Here is a 21,396-nt window from a genome sequence, read left to right as displayed (position 1 = left end):
ATCCCAGCACTTAGCACTTTGGGAGGCCAAGGCAGGCAGATCGCTCGAGTCCAGGAATTCAAGACCAGCCTGAGTAACATGGCATAACCCTGTCTCTACTAAAAATACAAAAATTAAATGGGCGAGGTGGTACACACCTGTAGTCCCAGCTACTCAGGAGGCTGAGGTGGGAGGATCACTTGAGCCCAGGAGGTAAAGACTGCAATGAGCCAAGATCACTTCGTCGCACTCCAGTCTGGGCGACAGAGTGAGACCCTGTCTCAAAAAAAAAAGAATTTCGCATCTGCGTTACCCTGCCCTACTGAGACCTCAAGGACACAGCCCACTTTAGAACCTGACACCTGACATCATTGTCAAACAACATATAAATGGAGCATTAAGCTCCAGCGAAGGAAGTGGGCTGTAGCGGCTTCCTGCACTCTGCCTCCTCTGCCTGTCTTTCCTCCCCTCCCAGCACAGAAGCCTGGATTTCTGTGCAGGCGCTGCCCCATGGGATCCCGGAGGTTCTGCGGAAACCTCATGGCCCAGGATCAAGGCTGGAGCCAGGCCTGGCCAATCAACACATTGCATCCCCTTCCCCACCACAGCGATTGGCTGAGGGATGGGCATGTGACCTGAGACAGGTCCAATCAGAGAGGTTGCACGACTTGTGCCGGGAGCTACCAGAGGGCTGTCACTCATTCACTGCACTGGTGTGAGGATGAGGGGATGTGAGGCTACAAAGCAAAACGAGAGGGGAAGGAGGAGACGGGGTGATTTTGCTCCCCAGCATACATCTGCCAATGTGTGGAGACATTTTTAGTTGCGGCAACTGTGTAGGGAGGGGTAGGGACTGGCATCTAGCAGCCTGGGGCCAGGGATGCTGTCAAACTCCTGCAAAGCACAAGACATAGACACAGCCCTCAAAACAAAGAATCATCCCGCCCAAAATGTCAACACTGCTGCAGTTGAGGAACTCTGGACCAGAGATGCTGCCGTGATCTCGTCCTCAAGGAAGGGAGAACCCGGAGCAGCCACAGGCCACTTAACGCAGCCTGAGATGAGACCTCAAAGCAGAGGCAGAAGCAAAAGATGAAGAAAAGCCAAGTCCAGGGACCATCACCAGGGCGCTGAATCCAGCTCTGCTCCTGGACTTTGCCATTTTGTGGCCCAACGAATGGCCTTTTGGCTTAAGCACAACTGAGTGAAGTTTTGTGTCACTTTCCAATCCTGACAGTGGCCGGGTACAGTGGCTCACCCCTGTAATCCCAGCACTTTGGGAGGCCAAGGCAGGTGGATCACCTGAGGTCAGGAGTTCCAGACCAGCCTGACCAACATGGTACAACCCTGACGCTACTAAATAATACAAAATTAGCCAGGTGTGGTGGCGGGCACCTGTAATCCCAGCTACTCGGGAGGCAAAGGCAGGAGAATCGCTTGAACCTCCTGATGGAGGTTACTGTGAGCCGAGATGGCGCTGCTGCATTCCAGCTTGGGTGACAGAGCAAGATTCTGTCTCAAAAAAAAAAAAAAAATCCTGACAGCAACGTGATGGAACAGACCGAGCATCTGTTCCTCTCCCTGTTTGTAGATAGGCACCCTGGGCCAGAAAGCCTGTGGCACTGGCCAAAGGTCACACAGCAAATTCACAGCAGGTATTTTTTCAGTGGCCTCATACAGGACACTTTATTTTTATATTAAAACAAACAAAGATACAGAGCAGAACGCCAAATTCACATGAACCTTTAAGATAAAATATGAGACTTAAGAAATAGTTGGTTGCTGTAGTGACTGATACAGACCATAAGTGAGTCCAAACTGTTACAGGGAGTATGGGATGGAGTTGGGACTGGAACCCACGTCTTCTGACATCCAGTCCCATGGGATTCTGTCCCCACCCAATCTTTCTCACCTTTGCACCATCCTAGGGAGATTACAGAATTCTTTCCCACCCATTTTCTTACCCATACAACAATCCTGCAATCCAGGCCTGGATGGTTATCTAGGAAACTAAGGCCCAGAAGATAAGTGGCTTGTTCAGACCACCACACTCAAAATTGATGGATCAAAGATTTGAACTCGGCTGGGCGTGGTGGCTCATGCCTGTAATCCCAGCACTTTGGGAGGCAGAGGCAGACAAACACGAGGTGAGGAGTTTGAGACCAGCCTGGCCAATATGGTGAAACCTCGTCTCTAATAAAATACAAAAATAAGCCAGGCGTGGTGGCCGCCACCTGTAGTCCCAGCTACTCAGGAGGCTGAGGCAGAAGAATCAATTGCAGCTTACTGCAGCCATTGCCACCCAGGCTCAAGTGACCCTCTGCCTCAGCCTAGCCTCCAGAGTAGCTGGAGCCACGTATGTGTGCCACTGCACCTGGCTAACTTTTTAAAAGAAATTTTGTAATGACAGGTGGTCTCACCATATTGTCCAGGCTGGTCCTTTTTTTTTTTTTTTTTTTTCCAGACGGAGTCTTGCTCTGCTGTCCAGACTGGAGTGCAGTGGTGCGATCTCAGCTCACTGCAACCTCCACCTCCAAGGTTTGAGAGGTTATCCTGCCTCAGCCTCCTGAGTAGCTGGGAGTACAGGCATGCAGCACCACACCCGACTAATTTTTGTATTTTTAGTAGAGACGGGGTTTCACCATATTGGTCAGGCTGGTCTTGAACTCCTGGCTTCAGGTGGTCCACCCGCATTGAGAGGTGACAGCGTCCTGGCAGTCCTCACAGCCCTCGCTCACTCTCGGCGCCTCCTCTGCCTGGGCTTCCACTTTGGCGGCACTTGAGGAGCCCTTCAGCCCACCGCTGCACTGTGGGAGCCCCTTTCTGGGCTGGCCAAGGCGGGAGCCGGCTCGCTCAGCTTGCAGGGAGGTGTGGAGGGAGAGGTGCAAGTGGGAACCGGGGCTGCGCGCAGCGCTTGCGGGCCAGCTGGAGTTCTGGCTGGGCGTGGGCTTGGCGGGCCCTGCACTTGGAGCAGCCCGCCGGCCCTGCCGGCCCCGGGCAATGAGGGACTTAGCACCCGGGCCAGCAGCTGCGGAGGGTGTACTGGGTCCCCCAGCAGTGCCAGCCCACCGGCACTGCGCTTGATTTCTCATGGGACCTTAGCTGCCTTCCCTCAGGGCATGGCTCTGGACCTGCAGCCCACCATGCCTGAGCCTCCCACCCCCTCCACGGGCTCCTGTGCGGCCCAGGCCTCCCCGACGAGCGCCACCCCCTGCTCCACGGCACCCAGTCCCATCAACCACCCAAGGGCTGAGCTCCATGGCACCCAGTCCCATCAACCACCCAAGGGCTGAGGAGTGCAGACGCACGGCGCAGGACTGGCAGGCAGCTCCACCTGCAGCCCCGGTGCAGGATCCACTGGGTGAAGCCAGCTGGGCTCCTGGGTCTGGTGGAGATGTGGAGAACCTTTATGTCTAGCTCAAGGATTGTAAATACACCAATCAGCACCCTGTGTCTAGCTCAGGGTCTGTGAATGCACCAATTGGCACTCTGTATCTAGCTCAAGGTTTGTAGGCACACCAATCAGCACCCTGTGTCTAGCTCGAGGTTTGTGAGTGCACCAATCGACACTCTGTATCTAGCTGCTCTGGTGGGGCCTTGGAGAACCTTTATGTCTAGCTCAAGGATTGTAAATACACCAATCGGCACTCTGTATCTAGCTCAAGGTTTGTAAACACACCAATCAGCACCCTGTGTCTAGCTCAGGGTTTGTGAGTGCACCAATCGACACTCTGTATCTAGCTGCTCTGGTGGGGCCTTGGAAAACCTTTATGTCTATACTCTGTATCTAACTGATCTGATGGGGACGTGGAGAAGCTTTATGTCTAGCTCAGGGATTGTAAACGCACCAATCAGCACCCTGTCAAAACAGACCACTGGGCTCTACCAATTAGCAGGATGTGGGTGGGGCCAGATAAGAGAATAAAAGCAGGCTGCCCGAGCCAGCAGTGGCAACCTGCTCAGGTCCCCTTCCACACTGTGGAAGCTTTGTTCTTTCGCTCTTTGCAATAAATCTTGCTACTGCTCACTCTTTGGGTCCACACTGCTTTTATGAGCTGTAACACTCACCGCAAAGGTCTGCAGCTTCACCCCTGAGCCAGCGAGACCACGAACCCACCAGAAGGAAGAAACTGAACACATCCGAACATCAGAAGGAACAAACTCCAGACGCGTCACCTTAAGAGCTATAACACTCACCACGAGGCCGTGGCTTCATTCTTGAAGTCAGTGAGACCAAGAACCCACCAATTCCGGACACAGCACCATTGACATTTGGGGCAGGGCAAGTCCTATTGCCCAGTGCCTTGTTGGGTGTTTAGCAGCATCTCTGCTGTCTGTCCACTGGATGCCAATATACATCAACCCCAGCCATGACAAACAAAAATGTCTCCAGATGTTGTCAAATGTCTCCTGATGGGCTGAACCAGCCCCACTGAGAAATACTGCCTTAGAACGCTGTGGGTTCAGCAGGCCACCTTAATCTTTTCATTGAAAGCACAACTCCTGGCCGGGCGCAGTGGCTCAGTCTGTAATCCCAGCACTTTGGAAGGCTGAGGCCAGCAGATCACTTAAGGTCAGGAGATTGAGACCAGCCTGGCCAACATGGTGAAACCCTGTCTCTACTAAAAAATACAAAAATTAGGCAGGAATGGTGGCACACACCTGTAATCCCAGCTACTAGGGAGGCTGAGGCAGGGGAATTACTTGTAACCCAGGAGACAGAGGTTGCAGTGAGCCAAGATAGCACCACTGCACAGCCTGGGTGACAGAGCAAGACTCTATCTCAGAAAGAAAAAAAAAAAAAAAGAAAGAAAGAAAACACAACTGCTCTCCTCAGTCTTACCCAGGGAGGGAAAAAAAAAAAAAAAAAGAAAAGAAAACACAACTCCAAGGACCAACAATTAGTATTTTTCTTCCTTCCCTAACACACAACATAATCTCTTTAAAACAGATGGAACCCATATTCCAATATCTACCCTTGGCATCTTTTCAAAGTATTTCTAGGGTGACAGTTGGGAGAAAATGGAAAAAAAAATATTTGGACACAAGCTCTTTTTTCCACTGGGCTTTGAGAAAATCCCCATCTTGCATGCTCCTAGCGTATCTCTCACTGATAAGTTCGCTCATAAAACCAGGGCCTTATCCAGGGCCACGCTTACAGAACTCCCACGGACACACCATGATTAGGACCCTGCTGCTGTCCGCTTTGGTGGCTGGAGGTAAGCCCTGTCACCCAGAGCCACTGGTTTCCCATCCCCTGTGGGGCTGAGAATGGGATCTTCCTGTCCTCCCCTCTCGCCCCCACCCAACCCCTACTGCATTCAGACCTATAATCATAAGAAAAGTGGAATGGAGTTTCAAAGAATTAGAGCAAAGAGCAGGATTTTATGACCTCTTGGGATCCTTCTAGAACAAGGGTTTTCTATTTGGGGGTTCAGAATGCAGCATGTATAGTTTACATTGTGTGGGTCGCTGCTTCCTGGACTCAAGACCCTTTCTCTTTTCACAGCCCTCAGTTGTGGGGTCTCCAGTTACCCGCCTGATATGTCTAGGATGCTTGGAGGTGAAGAAGCAAGGCCCAACAGCTGGCCCTGGCAGGTGAGTCGACCACACTGTACTTCCCCCCGTCCCTGCCCCACTCCCTTTACATCCCGCCTTTGCCCTTCCACCATGGAGTCTATAGTGCTGGCAAAGTTAGGATTGATGGGACTCAGAGAGCAGCACAGGCAACTTCACCAACAAGATATATTTCCGGCTGGGCGCAGTGGCTCATGCCTGTTATCTCAGCACTTTGGGAGGTCGTGGTGGGTGGGTTACCTGAAGTCAGAAGTTTGGGCCCAGCCTGGCCAACATGGTGAAACCCCATCTCTACTAATAGTAAAAAATAAGCCAAGTGCAGTGGCGCATGCCTGTAATCCCAGCAACTCGGGAGGCTGAGGCAGGAGAAAGACTTGAACCTGAGAAGCAGAAGTTGTAGTGAGCTGAGATCACACCACTGCACTCCAGCCTGAATAACAAAGAGAGACTCCATCTCAAAAAAAAAAAAAAATACATTTCTGTGGCCTTGGCAACCTTGGGAGTGGAGGGAGAGGTACCTCCTCCAGCTGCAGTAAGGAGCTGTCCCCTCCCCACTGCCCATAAACAAATTTACAAACTATAGTCTTACTCTGTTAACCAATCAGAGGCTTGCTTTCAAATGTACCATTATCCTATGAACCATTCAAGACTACCTATGCAAATATTCCTTGCTTTAAGGAACCAATCAGTGCTATTCATGCAGATTAATCTTTAACTACAGGCAAATCAATGTTACCAAGGAAAATAAATGTTTCTTAAGTTGATATAATAGTGATATTAAGACTAAACTGCCGAGTGGGGCACAGGCACAAATTACTAAGACGCGTTAATGGTGGGAATTTCAAAAGAAACGTGTAAAGCTTACATTGACGCAAACAAATATAGTAAAATCTCATTTATCTGATGTAATTGGGACTGAGTAAATGAAAAGTTGGTTATAAAGAAATTATTTTAAATCATATATGCTGCAAACATTTTATTTTAGACTATGTAAACAATTTTATTTTAGACTATGTAAACAAATTTTTGAGTTCTTAACTGTCTTTTTCATATAAACCACACCCCATAATATCTCATCTACAAGTCCATTTCTTTAAAGCAGAACAATAACTTTGAGACGTTCATAAAGCAATCTGAGTTATGAGCCCATCCCGACTTTTACGACTTTTCCCCCCAATCTTTCCATTTTCTCACAGACACTAATTCAAGAGCAATTTTTTAGGAATCATGGTATTCAGTCTCTTCCAAGCATTTAACTTTGTTTCACAACTGTCTTTCTGAACTCATATTTCATTGGTTACATATTTAATCAAATTTCATTATTGCAAACATAATTGATATAAACTGCTTTAGGAGCAAACCCAGCTGAATCAGGATGAGTTTCTAATTTAAGTAGGAGGAGCAACTAGCAGCCCACTAGCCTTGAGCATTCAGAGTGACCCATGCAGCAGGCACTGTGTTTACAGAGGCCAGCGTTCATTCATCTGCTCCTTGATTAAGAGACTGTCCATGATAAGCCAGGCATGGTGGCTCAGGCCTATAATCCCAGCACTTTGGGAGGCCGAGGTGGGTGAATCACTTGAGGTCAGCGGTTCAAGACCAGCCTGGCCAACATGGTGAAACTCTGCCTCTACTAAAAATACAAAAATTAGCCAGGCATGATTGTGGGCACCTGTAATCCCAGCTACTTGGGAGGCTGAGGCATATATATATATTTTGTTGTTGTTGTTGTTGTTGTTGTTAGAGTTTCACTCTTGTTGCCCAGGCTGGAGTGCAATGGCACAATCTTGGCTCACTGCAACTTCTGCCTCCCAGGTTCAAGCGATTCTCCTGCCTCAGCCTCTGGAGTAGCTGGGATTACAGGTATGCGCCACCACACCCGGCTAATTTTGTATTTTTAGTAGAGACAGGGTTTCTCCATGTTAGACTGGTCTCTAACTCCCGACCTCAGGTGATCCGCCTGCCTCGGCCTCCCAAAGTGCTGGGATTACAGGTGTGAACCACCACACCCAGCCAACAGGAATAATATTTTAATGCAATTTTTTTTTTTTTTTTTTGGAGGCAGAGTCTTACTCTGTCACCCAGGCTGGAGTGTAGTGGCACAGTCTCGGCTAACTGCAACCTCCGCCATTCAGGTTCAAGCAATTCTCCTGCCTCAGCCTCCTGAGTACCTGGAATTAGAGATGTGTGCCACCACACCGGCAAATTTTTTTGTATTTTAGTAGAGACGGGGTTTCACCATGTTGGCCAGGCTGGTCTCAAACTCCTGACCTCAGGTGATCCATCTGCCTCGGCCTCCCAAAGTGCTGGGATTACAGGTGTGAGCCATCCCGCCCAGCCAGCTATTGTAATTACAGTATTAATCACCCTGAGAGCCCTGCACAGTGGCTTATGTTCCCCGTTTCCAGAGAAGGTAATTGGGATTTGAAAAGGTTACAGAATTGCCCAAAGGCACTGAGTTAGCCTGGGGGGGAATGAAGATTCAAATCTGCTTCAGTGCTTGTTCTTTTAGCTACACTTTGCTGGCCACAAATAATACGTATTATGTGGATGAAATTTCACATCCGGCCGGGCGCGGTGGCTCACGCTTGTAATCCCAGCACTTTGGGAGGCCGAGGCGGGTGGATCACGAGGTCAGAAGATCGAGACCACGGTGAAACCCCGTCTCAACTAAAAAATACAAAAAATTAGCTGGGCATGGTGGCGGGCACCTGTAGTCCCAGCTACTTGGAGAGGCTGAGGCAGGAGAATTGCTTGAACCTGAAAGGCGGAGGTTGGAGCTTGCAGTGAGCCGAGATTGCGCCACTGCACTCCAGCCTGGGCGACAGAGCGAGACTCCGTCTCAAAAAAAAAAAAAAGAAATTTCACATCTGTAGGATGGTTTCAGCACATTTTTAAATTGGGGTGGGGGAGTAGATACTTTTATGTGTCTTTTTTCACTTGGTCCAATTTTAAACATCTTTTTAAAAGCCAGTTCATCTAAGGCCCCTTAATGTCACAAAAACGAGAAATGCCCAGTGGCTGATTAAAAACAAGGACGTGGCCAGGCACAGTGGCTCACGCATGTAATCCCAACACTTTGGGAGGCTGAGGCAGGTGGATCACCTGAGGTCAGGAGTTGGAGACCAGCCTGGCCAACATGGTGGAACTTTGTCTCTATTAAAAGTACAAAAACCAGCAGGGCATGGTGGCAGGGACCGTAATCCCAGCTAGTGGGGAGGCTGAGGCAGGAGAATGGCTTGAACCTGGGAGGCAGAAGTTGCAATGAGCCAAGATCGTGCCACTGCACTCCAGCCTGGGCAACAGAGGGAGACACCATCTCAAAAAATAAAATAAAATAAAGTGGAAGGGACAATAAACAACTGAATGGGTAAACTAATAACACGCCAGAAAATGAAAGATACTATGAAGAGTAAAGCAGAGCAAGGGGAAAGAAACGAGTGTGTCTGTGTGTGCATATGTACATGAGCGTGCATGTATGTGTGTGCACACTGTTTGGGATAGCGTGGTCACAGAAGGCCTCGTGGAGAAGGTAACCTTGAGCAGAGACCGACAGGAAGTGAAGGAAAGAGCTACACTGATATTTGCAAGAATATTCCAGGGAGGAGGAAGAGCCAGTGCAAAGGCCCTGAGGCAGAAGCGGGTTTGGTGTATTTGCAGAACTTCATGGAAGTCAGTGTGGCTGGAGGAGAGAAGAGTGGGAGCCTATGGGGTCAGAGAAGCCACAGAGGGCCTAGTAGGTCATCAGACAGTTTTAAGTTTTGCAAACTGTAAAGGGGGAGCCACTGGACAGTCTGAGCAGAGAAGAGAAGTCATGTGACTTCCATTCAAAAAGGATCATTCTGGCTGCTGTGTTGAGAAAATGTGGGTGGGAATGGGGAGAAGAGATGGGAGACTAGAGTGATCACTGAGAAGAGAGGATGATTGGGACACGCAGCTGAGGTAGTGACCAAGGGGTAGCAACCACTCCACAAATTCTCAAGGTAGAGCTGACAGGACGTCCCCTGTGGAGACGGCCTCACTCTGTCACCCAGGCTGAGCACAGTGCAATCACAGCTCACTGCAAGCTAGACTTCCCAGGATCAAGCAATCCTCCCATCTCAGCCTCCTGAGTAGCTGGGACTACAGGCATGCACCACCACACCCAGTGGCTAATTTTGGGGTGTTTTTCTGTAGACACGGTGTATTAATCCGTTCTCACACTGCTAATAAAGACATACCTGAGACTGGGTAATTTATAAAGGAAAGAGGTTTAATTGACTCACAGCTCAGCATGGCTGGGGAGGCCTCAGGAAACTTACAATCATGGCAGAAGTGGAAGGAAACACATCCTTCTTCACGTGGTGGCAAGCAGGGAGAAGTGCTGAGCAAAAGGGGGAAAGGCCCAGTATAAAACCATCAGATCTCGTGAGAACTCACTCACTATGATGAAAACAGCATGGGGGTAAGCACCCTCATGATTCAATTACCTCCCACCAGGTCCCTCCCCCGACCTATGGGGATTATGGGAACTACAATTCAGGATGAGATTTGGGTGGGGACACAGCCAAACCATATCAGACAGGGTTTCACCACGTTGCCCAGGCTGTTCTCAAACTCCTGGGCTCAACCCATCCTCCTGCCTTGGCCTCCCAAAGTGTTTCAATTACAGGCATGAACCACCATGCCTGGCCTGATTTTCTCTTACTATAGATTGCATTAAAATGTTTTTTATCTTCATGGCTGAGGTTTTGGGTGCCCCCTTAAGTTGTGCACCTGAGGTGAGTGCCTCACTCCCCCTTACCCTTGTCCCAGCCCTGTTCTTGGGAAACTGGAGTGCAGGGAGGCCCTGCTCTTTCAAACCCAGCTATAGCCACAGAGCTCCTGTGCTTCTCCCCAGGTCTCCCTGCAGTACAGCTCCAACGGCCAGTGGTACCACACCTGCGGAGGGTCCCTGATAGCCAACAACTGGGTCCTGACAGCTGCCCACTGCATCAGGTAACTGCCATTCCCTGGGCGCTTGGCCTGCTCACCAGCCGGTGCTCATTTCTGAGCTGGGGGTTCAAATGGCCTGAACCACGCTACATAAAGCAGCCTTGCAAATAACCACTAGCCTGGCCGAGACACAAGCTGCAGTCAATCAATGGTTCAGTGTGTTGGCCCACCCATGGGTCATTTCATGGCATGGATGGAGTGTCTGTGCCAGGCAGGCACTGAGGGAGGATGAAGAGGAGGGGAAGGCCCAATCTCTGCCCTCTTGGGGAAACTACATGTGGCCTCAGTATCTGGAATTGGGTTCCCTTGAACAACTTAACTGACTTCTCAAAGCTTCAATACCATCACCTGCAGAAAATGGAGTAACAGAATTTAGTGTGGACTCAGCAATTGATTTGCTAAAGTGCCTGGCACTTAGTAAGTGCTCAGTGAAAGCTAATTCTGAATTGCAGACAAATTATAAAGGCCCACAGGGTTCTGCAAGGTTGTTCACTTATCCTCTTCATTGTCCGTGACCTCTGCTCATCACAGCTGGAACTCACCGGAGTTTCTGCTGGGTCGGTGTGACTCCCTACCAGGAGCGATCCCTTCTCCCATCTAATTTATAATAAGCTCTAGAAGGTGATGGGGATACTAATAGAGGCCTACGGTCAGGAGTCCTGGCTTCTAGTTCTGGTTTCTCACTAACAGTGGGACTCTGGGCCAGTTACTCCTCTCTGGGCCTCAGTTTCCCCATCTGAAAATGAAAGGTCGAAAATTTCCTTGAGGGCAAATGACACCTGTTTTCTCTGTGTTCATCTCATTCCTCCATAATACTATAGAGTTTGTGCTATTACAACATTTATTTTAAATTGTAGTTTATAGTTAGTATAGTAACAATTATTATATGATCATAGTTCTTACGTTATATACTTTAGGCTCTATTATAAGTAACTGACTGTCCCGGGGAGGAAAGATCCCCAAGTCCCAACTAGTGGCTCACGCAGCAGCCAGTTACTTGGGTCTATCCCCAGCATTATCCAAAGCCAGGCCTCTGGAGGTGACCCTCTCCCTGGGCCCCCTTTCTCCCAGCTCCTCCAGGACCTACCGCGTGGGGCTGGGCCAGCACAACCTCTACACTGCGGAGTCCGGCTCGCTGGCCGTCAGTGTCTCTAAGACTGTGGTGCACAAGGACTGGAACTCTGACCAAGTCTCCAAAGGGTTCGTTTCTGTCTGGGTTCACTTGGGGGTGAGGTTGTCAGGGAACAGATGGGGGTCTCACAGGGGCAAAGGTCTCAACCCCACCACACCCCCTCTGCTTTTTCTATAGGGAAGAGAAAGGAGCTCTGGCCTCTTAGATGTGGAACCAGCTCCAAAGATGTCTGGGGTGGGGATGTGACCTGGGGAAGGTGAAGCAAAGACTGCCAGAGTGATCTGGGTTTGCTGCCAGTTAAGCCTGCAGGGCCCCTGTCTGCTGAGCGTGTATCTACTTCATGCCAAGTCCTGGGGACACAGAGACAGTGCCATCAACCCTGTGACTGTCCCGGAGTAGGACACAATCTCTTCTGCCTTCCCCCTTTCAACAAGGCCCTCTGCATTTTCTTTTTTCTTTTTTTTTCTTTTTCTTTTTCTTTTTTTTGTGAGGCGGAGTCTCGCTCTGTCACCCAGGCTGTAGTGCAGTAGCACAATCTTGGCTCACTGCAAGCTCTGCCTCCCGGGTTCACACCATTCTCCTGCCTCAGCCTCCGGAGTAGCTGGGACTACAAGCGCCCACCACCACCAGGCCCGGCTAATCTTTTGTATTTTTAGTAGAGACTGGGTTTCACTGTGTTAGCCAGGATGGTCTCGATCTCCTGACCTCATGATCCACCTGCCTCGGCCTCCCAAAATGCTGGCATTACAGGTGTGAGCCACCGCAACTGGCCGACCCTCTGCATTTTCAAACATGCCCTGTGGGCCCTGCCAGTCAGAGCAACCTGGGGTAACGTACAGGGAAGATGACAAGCTCCCAGCGCCCTCCAAAGCCCCACAGGGCAGGAAAAGTCAACCCTGTCCTCATGCTCTGCCTCTGCACTCACCCAGGAACGACATTGCCCTGCTCCAACTGGCTAACCCCGTCTCCCTCACCGACAAGATCCAGCTGGCCTGCCTCCCTCCTGCCGGCACCATTCTACCCAACAACTACCCCTGCTATGTCACGGGCTGGGGAAGGCTACAGAGTAAGTGGGAGCCAGGAGCCCCCAGGCCTGGGAGGGAAGGGAGTTGATTGATGTCACCCCTGTCTGGCCAGGGCCTCTCACCTCACATGTTATCCTGGGCATGTGGCTGCCTTGGAGAGACAGGATGGCATAGGCTGATGTCTGCCTGGGTTCAAATGTCAGCTCTCCCACTTAATGACTGTGACACCTTGGACACATTACTAGGTCTTTCCATGCAGCACTTTTCTCATATATAAAATGCAAATAACTGGCTGGGCGCGGTGGCTCATGCCTGTAATCCCAGCACTTTGGGAGGCCGAGACAAGCGGATCACTTGAGGTCATGAGTTTGAGAGCAGCCTGGCCAACATGGTGAAACCGTGTCTCAACTAAAAATATAAAAAACTCACCAAGTGTGGTGTTGTGCGCCTGTAGTCCGAGCTACTTGGGAGCCTGAGGCATGAGAATCCTTTCAACCTAGGAGGCGGAGGTTGCAGTGAGCCAAGATTGCACGCTACTGCACTCCAGCCAGGGGGACAGAGCAAGACTCCATCTCCAAAAAAAAAAAAAGGCATAATAATAGCACCTACATCACAGAGTTGTCAAGAGGATTAAAGGAGATAATCCACAGGAAGCCTGGCATGTGGTAGGTGCTGTGTGTTAGTTGTTGTCACTGTCCCTATGATGGAAAGAAAGTTACAGAGATCATGTGACATCTTCTGTGTGGCCCAAGGCTAGAGTTCAGAACAGCATTTCCTCTGTGACCTGAGGTCTCTGGAGCTCCACAAAGGCCCCTGGAGCCCTCATCAGACCCTCCGTGCCCCATAGCAAAAGCTGTCCCCTGTGCCATTTGGTCTTGCTACTGAGAACCTGGCTGAGGGTGGGTCTCCTTTGACATAGACTCCAAGGGTCAGAGATCCAATGACAGTAGCCACCAAGAGGAACAGAGTTCCCACCCTTCCCTTGTGAAATCACCAGAGGTTTGGAAGATTCTAGGAAGGGATGAGTGATAATGACCTTATGACCATAATGAGATTATGAGTGTTAATCACATTATGACATTTTTTCCTAATGACATAAACCCATAAGTACAATGACATGTTTTTCCAGGGATACATCCACATACCTACCCTCTAATAAATTCCCATTGCCCTCTTGACTGGCTTATCTGTAAACACAAGGACACATCAAATCCTGCGGTGAGCGGTGGTGGAAGAGGCATTTCATGCTTATTAAGATACAAGCACAACCACCTGTTTGTTTTCCCAGACAACCCTGGGGCAGGTGCATTTCATCTGAGACAGTGAGAGCAGGGAGGCATCCAGATGCTCCTCTTTTAGGCTCAGCTCTCTCAGTCACGGTGAAACCTTGGGCAAGCCACTTCCGAACCTCAGTTTCCTCATCTGTACAATGGAAACACTGTCGGTGAAGACTAAAAGGAGGTGAAAGGTGGAAATGCATCACACGTTGCAAAATGTTATACAAGTGTTAATTACTTATTAATTAGAATGGTCTTAAGCAAAAAGCTTAATTTTTTTTTTTGTTTTTGAGACAGAGTCTTGCTCTGTCACCCAGGCTGGAGTGCAGTGGCGCAATCTCTGCTCACTGCAACCTCTGCCTCCCACAGATTCAACCGATTCTCCTGCCTCAGCCTCCTGAATAGCTGGGATTACAGGCATGTGCCACCATGCCCAGCTAATTTCTATATTTTACTAGAGATGAGGTTTCACCATGTTGGGCAGGCTGGTCTCGAACTCCTGACCTCAAGTGATCCACCTGCCTCGGCCTCCTAAACTGCTGGGATTACAGGGTGAGCTACCATGCCTGGCTGACACTTAACTTCCCTTGGCTTCAGTAGCAAGTGAAAAATTATGTTAATCTCATCCTTGCCACTCATAGCTGTGGTAACAGTAATGGAGGTGATGGTGGCTGTGTCATTGGGGGCCGTTGTGAAAGCCCTCCCTTCACCACATCAGCATATTTTTCCCTAGGAGGGGGCTCTAACTGCCAGGAGGCTCACTTTCTTATTTCAGATAAGTGACAAAGCCATGGAGCTAGCTCAGCAAAAAAAGGGAAATTGTTATAAGGATTTAAAAGTTTCAACCCAAGGGCAGAGATATAGCCAGGCATCAGGAACAGACTAGAATCAGGGGCTGGAAGCCTGTGAGAAACTCAGGAAACACTCACTTAGAAATTTCGTTCTTTGTGGGTCTACTTCATTCTTCTGCACGTAGAAGAAAATGTCAGCCATTGACAACAGCTTCCAAGATTTGCATCCTCTGGAACCGGAATCTTAGTCCCCATCTCAAAATCTCAGGGGAGGGAGCTCATTGGCTTAGCTTGAGTTAGGTGTTCACTGCTGAACCAATCACCAGTGGCCAGCACACTAACCAATCAAATGTGAGGACACAGTATAGACAAACATGGGGTCCACCACTTCCTTTTTCTCAGGAGTCCCTGCGTCCCTAATGCCTTCTCTCTGGTCTCATTCAGCCAACAGGGCTCTCCCTGATGACCTGCAGCAGGGCCGGTTGCTGGTTGTGGACTATGCCACCTGCTCCAGCTCTGGCTGGTGGGGCAGCACCGTGAAGACCAATATGATCTGTGCTGGGGGTGATGGCGTGATATGCACCTGCAACGTGAGTACCAAAAATCAAGGGCCCCGCTCCATGACAAAATGTGGCTGGGGATGGGCAAAGGCTATGGAAAACCATCCCTCAATAGGTCCATCCTCCCACCTCCTGGCAGAAGCACCCGGAAATGGTATCAGATATATCAGAACCTGACCTTTGGCCAGGCATAGTGGCTGATGCCTGTAATCCCAGCACTTTGGGAGGCCAAAGTGGGTGGATCACTTGAGGTTAGCAGTTCAAGACCAGCCTGGCCAACATGGTGAAACCCTGTCTCTACTAAAAATAAAAATTAGCTAGGCATGGTGGTGGGTGCCTGTAGTCACAGCTACTTGGGAGGCTGAGGCAGGAGAATCACTTGAACCCAGAAGGCGGCGGTTGCAGTGAGCTGAGATGGTGCCACTGCACTCCAGCCTGGGTGACAGAGCAAAACTCAAAAAGAAACCTGAGCTTGTTCTTGTTTGTTCTTGTTTTGAGATGTTTTGAGATTCTCCTTGTAGTGTCCACCCATCTCACTGCTGGGAAGTCCTTCCCGGGTCTCATCAAGGTCTCTCATGACTGTCATTCTGTATCCTTTCCTCTATGCTGGAAGGGAACCAAAGGAAAGCATTCCCTGGCTTAAGGCCTTTCTAAGATGACTTCTGGTTTTTCTGTTGAATTACTCTCATCAGTGGCGCAGTGTGTCCCCTCCAGGTAGCTGCCACGGAAACCTTCCTGGAGACAGTGTCTTCACCACCAGGAATTGCTCTGTGTTGGACTTAGCAGTGAAGTGGGGATGGAGTAGGAAGGAGATCCACACGCCCTTCAGATCACACTGTGCCCTACACACTCTGCCCACATAGACCACCCCACCCATGGGAAGACGGATCCAGTGGGGAAGAGCCTGGCAGCTGAAGTCTGGCATGTGGCCTCAGCTCCTTTACAAACTGCCTGTGCAACCTTGGGCAAGTCCCAACCTCTCAACACTCCAGTTTCTCCTCTTCAGTGGCCTGGGGATACTACGAATATTTACCTCATAGGATTTTGTGAGGATTAATGAGATGAAGCATAGAACATACTTAGCTCAGCTCTAAGGAAGAATAAGTGTTGGCTCTTGCTGGAATTATGGTACCACCTTGAGCTATGACCACAAGGGCTGGCTTCAGAGGACAGTGACCTGCAGCAGAACAATAGAAATGCATTGAGAACAATGGTTCCAGTGGGCAGCCCCTTCCTCTCCCTTTACCTCCCTGTAACTCTGGCCTTCCTCAGGGAGACTCCGGCGGGCCACTAAACTGCCAGGCATCTGATGGCCGGTGGGAAGTGCATGGCATCGGCAGCCTCACGTCGGTCCTTGGCTGCAACTACTACTACAAGCCCTCCATCTTCACACGGGTTTCCAACTACAACGACTGGATCAATTCGGTAAGAACAGGAGCAGCCCTGAGCCCCAGGGCACTGCCCTGCTCACCCGGCCTCGGGAGTGCCATGCCCACCTAGCAACTGAGAACCCCCTCCTTCCTCTTGAGAGCTAGATGGGAACCCCTTGGAGGAGGCTGCAGACCTTGGCAACTGCTGAGTCCCCCATGGGTCCCCAAAATTTCTGTGTGGGTAAAGCTGAGTGAAAAGGAACATGAGAATGTGGCCTTGTCCAAAGAGGTCGGACACTCCTCAGGCATGTTAAGAGTGAGTTCCATAGGAATTATTTTATTTTTGTGTATCTGTGTGTGGCCCAGACTCCACCATCCGGTGCTATAAACAGGTATATATCTGCAAAACCCAAAACCTGATACTTTGAGACCCCCATAGCATTAATTATTGGAAATTAGTCCCCCTCAAGGGTCATACAGCTATTCTGTACGGTGACCAACCATCCCAATTTGCCCAGGACTGAGAGGTTTTCCAGGATGCGGGACTTCCGTTTTACACTGGGACCATCCCAGGCAACTAAAGCCGAGTTGGTCCCCCTGTCTTTAAATGTAAACTCAGAGAGCTGTCTCCTCTGAGCTTCCACACTAGCTCAAATTCTTTTTAACAATGAACACACATTTTTTATAACAATAAGCATTAAAATTATTTATTAAAAATAATAGGCCAGGTGCCATGGCTCATACCTGTAATTGCAGCACTTTGGGAGGCCAAGGAAGGAGGACTGCTTGAGCCCAGGAGTTCAAGAGCAGCCTGGGCAACATAGTGAGACTCTGTCTTTACAAAGTTTTTTTTTTTTTTTTTTTTTTTTTTTGAGACGGAGTCTTGCTCTGTCACCCAGGCTGGAGTGCAGTGGCACAATCTCGGCTCACTGCAAGCTCCGCCTCCCGGGTTCACGCCATTCTCCTGCCTCAGCCTCCCGTGTTGCTGGGACTACAGGCGCCCGCCACCATGCCTGACTAATTTTTTGTATTTTTAGTAGAGGTGGGGTTTCACCATGTTAGCCAGGATGGTCTCGATCTCCTGACCTTGTGATCCGCCCACCTCGGCCTCCCGAAGTGCTGAGATTACAGGCGTGAGCCACCGCGCCCGGCCAGGATTTTTTTTTTAATTAGGCATGGTGGTGCATGCCTGTAGTCTCAGCTACTTGGGAGGCTGAGGTGGAAGTATCGCTTGGGCCCAAGAGATGGAGCCTACAGTAAGCCAAGGTCGCACCACTACACTTCAGCCTGAGCGACATGGCAAGACCCTGTCTCTGAAAATAATTATAATAATAGTTGGCATCAATATTAAGGAGCAGCCCCGGATACACGCAGAGGTAGGTGAAAGCAGCCAGAAGAAACCCCGTCACAAGAAAGGGGTGCCCAGGAGAGGGCAGAGGAGACACCATGCCTGGTAATAGAAGCTGGGGGGAAGAGGCGGATACTTTGTGCCAATGAGGGACCACCTCAGTTTGCTCTTCTGTAAAATGGGACTTGAACTAGACCAGGACTCCTCCACATTTTAGGCACTAGAGCAAGAGGGAGTTATGGTATTTGTGGCAGAGCCCCCAAAGAAGGGGAAAGCTGGCATCTGACTTCACTAAGTTTAATTTGCAGAGAAATGTTAAATTGAATTAAACTGACACTTATAAAACCAAATATGAAACTGCAGCCATAAGGACGTGGTCAGAGGAGAAAACTAAACTGTCAAAATAAGCAGGTGGCTGCTTCCAAGTGTTCCCATTGATTCTTGCCAGCTCCTTGTTCATTTGTCTGTCCGCTGGCATCCTTTTGCCAACAAGTGGTCACAGGCAGAAATTCCAAAAAAGTTTGTTGGAGAAAAATGGAAAATCAAAAAGACAGTAGCCATTAATCATTAATTGGTTTTTTTAATATCTAAATTGGGAAAAACCCATCTGAGTCCACCTTTGGAGGCACCACGCACATGTCAAAGGAGCCTGGCCTGAGACTGACCGGACAAAAGGCTGCTTAGGGGCCTTTCCCAGCCAAATCCTAAGACCATTTTCCAGCCCCAGCTGCTCTGAGAGTCCCCGTGCAGCTGGTCCTGGCAGCACCCTGGGGACCTGAAACAGGGGCAGGGGCAATTGTCCTGATCTGTTGTCCCAGCGTCAGCTGTTCCCAGCCACAGATACAAGCACAACAGAGCAGGCCAGATCCCAAAGCATGGCCAGATGGCAGCAGGGATCCACAGGGCAGCACGCCTCGCGAGGCAGCTGGGCAGAGGCCCTGTGTTCATGGAAGAGCAGTCGGGACAGGCACAGATGCCTGGTAACAGGTTTCAGAAGGGGGAGAGCCAAGCAACCAGCTGTCCTCGGGTGGGGGCTGCCCCTGGCAGCGGCGGAGGGGCTAGTGAAACCTTGCAGTGGCCCCAACCCAGGGATACAGTGTGTGCAGCCTGGAGTCACATACGACTAGAGCCCTGGGGGTGCCTGAGAGCACCTGCCTGGATAAACCTAGACAGGTGACAAGCCAAGGTCAGGAAGTACAAGCAAAAAAGCAGAGAGGCAGAGGAGACAAGTGGCCTGGGGCATTCACCCTTTCAACAAATGTCCACTGAATGACAGTCACACGTGAACCTTCAGCAATCCTTAGCTTTTATTCTTTTTCCAGAAGGTAATACATACTCTTTGTAAAAATATTAAAAGAATACAGGAGTGTATCAAGTAAAAAAGTAGAAGTCCTCCCGCATTTTACATCTCCAATTCCACTCTCCAGAGGTACTCATTGTTTTTTTTTTTTTTTTTTTCAAACAGAGTCTCGCTCTGTTGCCCAGGCTGGAGTACAGTGGCTTGATCTCAGCTCACTACAACCTCTGCCTCCTGGTTTCAAGCAATTCTCCGGCCTCAGCCTCCTAACTAGCTGGGATTACAGGCGTGCACCACCATGCCCAACTAATTTTTGTATTTTTAGTAGAGATGGGGTTTCACCATGTTGGCCAGGCTGGTCTCGAACTCCTGACCTCAGGTCATCTGCCCACCTCGGCCTCCCAATGTGCTGGGATTACAAGCGTGAGCCACTGCGCCCCACCAATCATTGTTAAAAGCTTGGTGTGTGGACTTCTCAACTTTATGTGCATATCTATCTATCTGTCTATCTATCTATCTAGCTATCTATCTATACACACACACACACAGACACTATCTTCTAAGCAAAAACTAGGACCTGAGTCTTCATGCTGTTCTGCAGCTGTTTTTCACTTAACACCTTATCACATTTTACATGTTAGTACATACACGTCATTCTTTTGAATAGCTAAATAGTATTCCATAGTTTGAGTGTAATGAATGAAGCTTTCGTGTTTCCTATTTTTCACTCTTACTTACACTGTGCAATGAACATCCTTGGACAGAATTCTTGCACACTGGTCTGAGTGTTTGTGCTGTAGCAGCTGGATCTCCTGCAGTTTACAGCACTGGATCATGAAGTTGGCATATCAAAACGTTTAACAGGCCAGGCGTGGTGGCTCACGCCTATAATCCCAGCACTTTGGGAAGCTGAGGCGGGTAGATCACTTGAGGTCAGCAGTTTGAGACCAGCCTGGCCAACATGGTGAAACCCCGTCTCTATTAAAAATGCAAAAAAATCAGCCAGGTGTGGTAGTGCACACCTGTAATATCAGCTACTCGGGAGGCTGAGGCAGAAGAATCGCTTGAACCTGGGAGGCAGAGGTTGCAGTGAGCCTAGATCATGCCACTGTACTCCAGCCTGGGCAACAGAGCAAGACTGTCTCAAAAAAAAAAAAAAAAAAGTTTAACAGGTACTGATCAATAGCCTCTGGAAACAGTTATAGCCCCAACCACAGTGCATAACTGCCTTGCAAACAGCAGTTTTGAGAAACAAATGAAATCTAAAAATATGCCATCCACACATTTGGAATATAATTTCTAGGGACTTCAGGGCCGGGCGCGGTGGCTCACGCCTGTAATCCCAGCACTTTGGGAGGCCGAGGCGGGCGGATCACGAGGTCAGGAGATTGAGACCATCCTGGCTAACACGGTGAAACCCCGTCTCTACTAAAAATACAAAAATTAGCCGGGCGTGGTGGTGGGCGCCTGTAGTCCCAACTACTCAGGAGGCTGAGGCAGGAGAATGGCGTGAACCTGGGAGGCGGAGCTTGCAGTGAGCCGAGATCGCGCCACTGCACTCCAGCCTGGGTGACAGAGAGACTCCGTCTCAAAAAATAAAAATAAAAAAAAAAAAATAATTTCCAGGGACTTCAAAGGCCCCGTACCCTGAAGCCCACACAGGACTCCTGGCTAAGACTCCCTTTACAGGAAGACCCTAACAGGTCAATGAAAAGCTGTGATTGCATCTTTTTCTCCGAAACATCATCTGAACTCCTCAGGCAGGAGCTACTGTAGCGTGGGCTGCCAGTGACTCACTTGAGTAGCTTAGCCCAGGAGGACAAAGACAGGAAACTGCCACACACAGCTCTGTGGTTACGTGAACCTGATGATTTTCTCGTGTGTGTGTCCTGCAGGTGATTGCAAATAACTAACCAAAAGAAGTCCTTGGGACTGTCTCAGACTTGGAAAGGCCACAGAAGGAAAATAATATTATATAAAGTGACAACTATGCAAATCACATCTTGATGAGGGTATTATTATTATTACTTATTTAGAAATCCATCCTGACATCCAGGGCCCTAAAA

General features: G+C 49.5%; 1 protein-coding gene across 1 annotated transcript; it reads left to right on the top strand.

Moving 5' to 3' along the window:
• The first annotated feature begins 4,338 nt into the window (after positions 1-4,338).
• CELA2B (chymotrypsin like elastase 2B) lies at positions 4,339-21,326 on the top strand. The gene is made up of 8 exons (XM_055262208.2): positions 4,339-5,198; positions 5,489-5,577; positions 10,436-10,533; positions 11,602-11,730; positions 12,592-12,728; positions 15,200-15,345; positions 16,588-16,740; positions 21,226-21,326. Exons 1-8 carry the CDS (start codon positions 4,931-4,933, stop codon positions 21,241-21,243), a joined length of 1,038 nt encoding a protein of 345 aa, XP_055118183.1. The 5' UTR covers positions 4,339-4,930; the 3' UTR covers positions 21,244-21,326.
• Positions 21,327-21,396: the final 70 nt, after the last annotated feature.

The sequence above is a fragment of the Symphalangus syndactylus genome, chromosome 22 (assembly GCF_028878055.3).
Source record: "Symphalangus syndactylus isolate Jambi chromosome 22, NHGRI_mSymSyn1-v2.1_pri, whole genome shotgun sequence".
In the NCBI taxonomy this organism is placed as follows: Eukaryota; Metazoa; Chordata; class Mammalia; order Primates; family Hylobatidae; genus Symphalangus; species Symphalangus syndactylus.
The sequence above is the reverse complement of the archived record's forward strand: the minus strand, read 5'-3'. Positions and strand labels throughout refer to the sequence as shown.

Bases quoted from the DNA above. Each gene is read 5' to 3' on its own strand.
- CELA2B (XM_055262208.2), top strand. From the start codon at position 4,931: ATGGAACCCATATTCCAATATCTACCCTTGGCATCTTTTCAAAGTATT. The intron at 11,731-12,591 runs GTTCGTTTCTGT...GCACTCACCCAG, and splicing joins TCTGACCAAGTCTCCAAAGG to GAACGACATTGCCCTGCTCC. The intron at 12,729-15,199 runs GTAAGTGGGAGC...GGTCTCATTCAG, and splicing joins GGGCTGGGGAAGGCTACAGA to CCAACAGGGCTCTCCCTGAT.